This window comes from Trichechus manatus, unplaced genomic scaffold (assembly GCF_000243295.1).
Source record: "Trichechus manatus latirostris isolate Lorelei unplaced genomic scaffold, TriManLat1.0 scaffold00317, whole genome shotgun sequence".
Lineage (NCBI taxonomy): Eukaryota > Metazoa > Chordata > Mammalia > Sirenia > Trichechidae > Trichechus > Trichechus manatus.
This window is the reverse complement of record NW_004444253.1, coordinates 849360-854992: the sequence shown is the minus strand read 5'-3', so window position 1 is coordinate 854992 and position 5633 is coordinate 849360. Positions and strand designations below refer to the sequence as shown.

The window sequence follows — 5633 nt, the reverse complement described above, 5'->3', positions numbered from 1 at the left end:
GCAGGCCGGGGTTCAGGCAGGAGCAGGCACGGCTCTGCTCCACGGTGGCCGCAGCAGGGCAGGGGCGAGGGGACTTGGGCCAGGGCCCTGTAGTGACCCTCGCCTCCCCCAGGGGTCGGGGTGATCAGCATGGAGCGGGCCTACCCCCTCTTTCTGGGCTCCAACATTGGCACCACCACCACGGCCCTGCTGGCTGCCCTGGCCAGCCCCTCAGACATGTTGCTCAGCGCCGTCCAGGTACAGCCCATGGCCACCCCGAGGCTGGCCCCCAGCCCCCCAGAACCCCTGCCAGCACCAGTCTGGGGCTGCCGCTCGAAGCCAGTCCCCTTGTGTGCAGCCCTGTGGGCAGGAGGCGAGTAGCCTGCCCTAGGGCCCCTGGCTGGCCATGGCCACCTCCACCTGAGTGCCCTGACAGGTTCGCCTTCTGAAACCCCAATCATGCTGGGCTGCTGCCTGGCGCCACCGTGTCTCTCAGCTGCCCGCAAGAGGAGACAAGCCCTCCCGACTCCAGCCTGCACCCTTGCCTCTGACCTCTGACCGTCTCTGTGCACTCAGAGCCCCAAGCCCAGGCCCCTGACTCCTCTGAGCCCTGAGTCCTGCAGGCTCTGTGTTCCCTCCTCCCAACAGGAGCCACGGCCAGAACAGGGGCTGGGTGGAAAGCTCCCTCAGAGAAGGAAAAGGCTGGGGGCGGGGAGGGGGGCGCGTCTCCTAGGTGTGGGGCGCAGGCAATGCCCAGTCAGCCCAGGAGAGGGTCAGAACCACAGCAGGAGATCGCCGTGAGAGCAGTGACAGCATTGACCCACTGAAGTGTCGGACTGGGCCCCCACCACCCCTGGAGTGTGAGATGGAGTCCGCCCCTCCCAGGTGGTTTCAGCTCAGCCACTGAGCCAGACGGCAGACAAGCTTCAGACTTGGGGCCCTTGTTTCTGGGGGAGCGGGTGGGGGTCCTGATAGTTCAGGGTGGCCCTGCCTCACCGGGCCTGGTTCCTGACCTGTCCCCCGCCCGCCAGGTGGCCCTCATCCACTTCTTCTTCAACCTGGCCGGCATCCTGCTGTGGTACACGGTGCCTGCCTTGCGGCTGCCCATCCCAATGGCCAAGTATTTCGGGGACCTGACCGCCCGCTACCGCTGGGTGGCCATTGTGTACCTGCTGCTCACCTTCCTGCTGCTGCCGCTGGCGGCCTTCGGGCTCTCCCTTGCAGGCGGCGGGATGCTGGCCATGGTCGGGGGGCCCCTGGTGGGATTGCTGCTCCTAGTCGTTCTCGTCAGCGTTTTGCAGCAGCACCGGCCAGCCTGGCTGCCCCACTGCTTGCGCTCCTGGGCCTGGCTCCCCCGCTGGCTGCGCTCCCTGGAACCCTGGGACGGGCTGGTCACCCACTGCTGTCCCTGCCAGGCCTGCGGTGCCCCTCACGTCTCCCCCAAAGAGGCCCACTGCTACGAGAACCCCGAGGTGCTGGCCTCCCAGCACCTGTGAGGGGCAGCCACCCCAACAACCCGTCCCTGGCCTCCACTGGCCCCCCGGGCTGTGGAGAGTCCGCCTGCCCAGTGCCTCTGGGGTCCCCGGAGCCGCAGAGCTCTGAGTCACCTGCCTCCCCTTCTTTGCAAATAAAGGAAGCTGTGGCCCAGCCTCGGTGGTCTTTGCCCACTCCTGTGTGGGAGGCGAGATGGAAGACCCACTCCCACCCACCGCGCTTTCCCAGCCCTGCCACCCCTGGGGTTCCTGGAGGGCCACGGCCAGGACGAAGAAGCCCCTTTGCGTGCCCAGCCCCACTCGTGGTGGTCAGTCTGCAGGATGTCATGGGCTGAGGCCTTAGGTCCTGCCAGGTTTGGGATGGGGGGAGACAAAGAGTGCACTGGAGGGGGGTCACAAGGACAGGGTTGTCCCCAAAGCATCCCCGTCCGGTTTGGTTCTGTCTCTCTCTAGAACCCTCTTTCTGGGTGGGGCTCCAGGAACCTATCCTAGGCTGTGGGGGGCTGCCAAGGGTGGGCAGGGGGTGGGAGACCCCTGGGCTACAGTTTCCCAGGCATACCCCGCCTGTGCCTGCCCAAGCCACCAGGGGGTGCCACACGGCTCCCGACACCTACCCAGAAGCCAGTCCTGCTGGCGGGGCCACTGCACCTGGACCTCATACCTTGAGCCACCGGCCTTGCTAACCCTCTTCCAGGTCTGCAGTACCTTCTGAGATCCTGCACCTGGGGGTGCGCCTGCCCAGGACATGCCCCCAGAGCAGGTGGGCCCGGGGGGAGTGCAGGCCTGGTGCCCCGCTGCCCATGATCAGGTTTCCACAGGAAGGCTTGTCCTTGGCCAGTGGGTAAGTAGACACTGGGGGAGCGCCAGCCACTGCCTCGCACCCAGGGCTGCTCACACTCCAGCTGACCCCAGGGTTCCCACAAGGAGGAAAGCTCTAAGTGAATTATGTCCGTCACTCCAGAACCTGTTCCTTTAGCCAGGGCATGTGCGCAGACAAACAGACAGACTGACCCTCCCTCAGGGCTCGTCTGTCCAGCATGTTCCTACAGTCCGATGCTGTGGCCGGAATCCTCCCCTAATTCCAGGGCCACCCACTGCCCTGATGCAGGAGACCCACCTCTCCTCCCACCCCTCCTGGGAGCCCAGGTTTGCCAGATGGAGGGCAGGGGAAGCTGGTCAAGGAGACCAGGGCCATTTCTTGCTGAAGTCTTGTCTCTTTATTCCATCTTGGACCCCCTCAACTTCCCTGAGTCTCCTCCAGTTACCCCCAGTGTCTCCCAGGCTCTCTGTCCCCTCGGCCCCCCAGTGTTCCCCAGGCTCTCTCTGTCTCCTCAGCCCCCCAGTCCCCTATAGCCCTGCTTGCGAGGGCCTCCAGAGCCTAGGGTTCTGCCTGGCTAACCAGGGGAGGTGACACTGCTCTGGGAATTGTGGGGCCCTCACGAGTGGACTCCAGCAAGAGCCAGGGCCCCATGGCCAGCTCTGCACCCCAGTTTTGGTCCCACCCACTGGCCTTGTGGTACCCTCTTCCATCCCCTGGGAAGGGGCCAGGCCTGGCCAGTGCCCTGGGGAGGGTGAGGGGCCTCAGGGAGGCAGTGAGGCCCTCAAGGAGAGGGGGAGGAAAGTGCTCCGGACACCCCTCCTTCCGGAGCGGGTGAGGCTGCCCACAAAGGCTGACCGCTGGGTCCTTTGAGGCCGGAGGTAACGCACCCTCCCGCTGGGACCATGGCCACGGGTAAACAGAGCCGTCCTTGAGGACTCCGCCAACAGCTGCCGGCACGGTGGGAGGGGCTGGCCAGCACTCCCACAGCCAGGACACCGGATCCAGGGCACCTCCTGCCTGGGCTTCCCTGCCTCCAGCCATCCCTGCTCTGTGTTCCACCAGCCACAGACCCCTACCGGGCCCAGGTCCCAGAGGCTGCCCTCCTGCCCACACGGCTCATCTCTCCAGACTGGGGTCCCATGGTTGGCTCCAGGTGGGGAATTCCAGGCCCTCTCCCCACCAGCTCCGTGCCGCAGCTGCAGGCCCCCAGTGTCCTGTCCCAGCCAGCATTCACCACGCCAGGACAACGTGGGGGAGGACACCTGGTCCATGGAGGGCACTGGCTCACTCCCACAGCCTCTGTGTATCACCTGCAAAACGGAGGTGACATGCTGACCTCATAGCCCCAGGGGACCTGTCAGTTAGCAGCGGCTTTTCCCAGTGCTGAGGCCTCAGGCTGCACAGCATGAGGGGCAGGGAAGTCTGAAAAGAGGCAGGAATGGGGCGGGGCGGGGGAGTCCAAACACCTCCAGGAGCAACCCCGGCAGGCTGAGAGAAGAAATCAGAGCTTCCCCACCCCCCAACCCCGGATTTGTGACAACTCAGTGTTCTGCCTACTGCTTGGGCAGCTAAACGACTTTGCAGCCAAGTCAAGGGAAAGCTGTGGGCATCGTGAGGACCCCAGAAGGACAGGATGACCCTCCTTACCCTCCAAAGGACACGACCTGTCTTGGGTGGTCAACAGAAGCCAGACCTGCCTTCCTAGGTGGCCAGTGGGGAGGGAGTGGTTACCTGGCCCTGTGGGGACTGTGGAGCACATTGACAGACCAACTCGCCCCCAGGCCAGAACAGCGGGCATTGGCCAAGAGACTCAGGGTGAGCACAGCTGCACACTCTCAGTGGACAGAAACGCTGGCCTCTACGTTGGGCTGCTGCTTGTCCTGGAGACTCTGACCCAAAGATGACCTGTTTCTGTCCTTGGAACCACACAAGAGTATGCTTAATTAACCCTGAAGAAGGGACAGTGCTCCCCCGAGGAAGAAACAGAGCAGCAGGTATTGCCCCCGACACCCTGAGTCAGGAAGCCAAGGGGCTGAGAAGTTCAAGAAAACCAGAATCCAGAGACACCCTGGTCCCCACTCCCCTCCCCCACCCCCAACAAAACAAGGGAGACTGTTCAGGGCAGTCCCAACGGTGTATCTTATTGTTTCTAAAACTTTACAAAAATACAATGCAAATGTGTAGTTTTTTAAAAAAATAATTGATTAAAGGTGCAACCACATGTAATTAAATTTAACTGTTATTCCTTTATAAAGTCTCCCCACCCCCGATATAAATTAGGGGAAAATATAAGCACTTCTCAGCTCAGGCGTGCTGAGCTGTGGTTGGGGCTGAGCCATGGAGCCCAGAGAAGGATCCCATGCTCCCGGAGGGAGGTCCCGCGCTCGGACGCCGCCCTGGTCTCCAGGCAGCCCGGTGCGCTCCTGGAGCACGGGCACCAAGGCGACGGGCGCCGGGCCAGCGTCTCTACAAACACAGCCCGCGAGCAGCTGCCAGGGGCAGGGCCCCCGGCCTCGGCCGGATCCGCTCGTCGTAATCGCTCCCGGGGAGCAACTGAGGGGGAGGAGGAGGCGGCCCCTGCGCTAGTACTCGGGCACCCCGCACCCACGGGCGCTGCGTCTTCAAAAGCAGCCGGCGGGGCAAGGGCCAAACTCGGCCCCAGGTGCGCCCCTCACCTGACTGCGAGGGTCGCGGGGCGTGCGGAGCAGCCAAGGGAGGCAGGGAGCCTCCCGCCTCACCTCCATTGGTCTCCGCTGTTGGGGGTGCAGGGGGAGAGAAAGGTCCCCTCCTCCACCAGCACTCCTGTCCCAGCGCCACCGCCCCTTTGGCACCGGCGCCTTGTTTATTTTTTAGCGTTAATAGCAACGTGCCCCTCCCTGCCTGAAGACCTCCAGGGGCTCGCCCGCGCAGGGACCTCTCCAGGGTGGCCCCAGCCCGGCGGGCTTGCCTCCCTGAACCCAGCCGCCCCCACCCCCAGGGCTCCCGCACAGCGCAGACACCAGCTGGCGCACTGGTCTCGGTTCCGTGCCGACCCGAAAGAGCCACCCTGGAGAAGGAGCACGTGCTGGGCCCAAGGGCAGCCAGACTCGCCGCCCGAGGCCGGCGCGTCGGCCTCGACACGACGCCGCACCCGGGGCTGCAGTGACGCGCTACGGCGCGCGCGCGAGGGCCCAGCCAGGCCGTAACTTCGGACTCGGGGCGCCGCCCTCCCTCCGTTCCCCGAGCCCAGACCCTCCTCGGCTTCCGCTCTGGGACCAGGCACGCCATGACCTCTCTGGGCCTGCCCTGGCCCACGCCGCCCCACACGGGCTGTATCCCCCGCCGCCCGGCCGGAAGCCCGC

At 64.7% G+C, this 5633-nt stretch overlaps 1 protein-coding gene across 1 annotated transcript in view; it reads left to right on the top strand.

Moving 5' to 3' along the window:
• SLC34A3 (solute carrier family 34 member 3) overlaps positions 1 to 1475 on the top strand; it is a 5135-nt gene extending 3660 nt beyond the window's left edge. The window contains exons 11-12 of the mRNA XM_023725481.1: positions 113 to 237; positions 1011 to 1475. Coding sequence (XP_023581249.1) covers positions 113 to 237; positions 1011 to 1475 — 590 coding nt within the window. The remainder of the gene's footprint in view (positions 1 to 112; positions 238 to 1010) is intronic.
• Positions 1476 to 5633: the final 4158 nt, after the last annotated feature.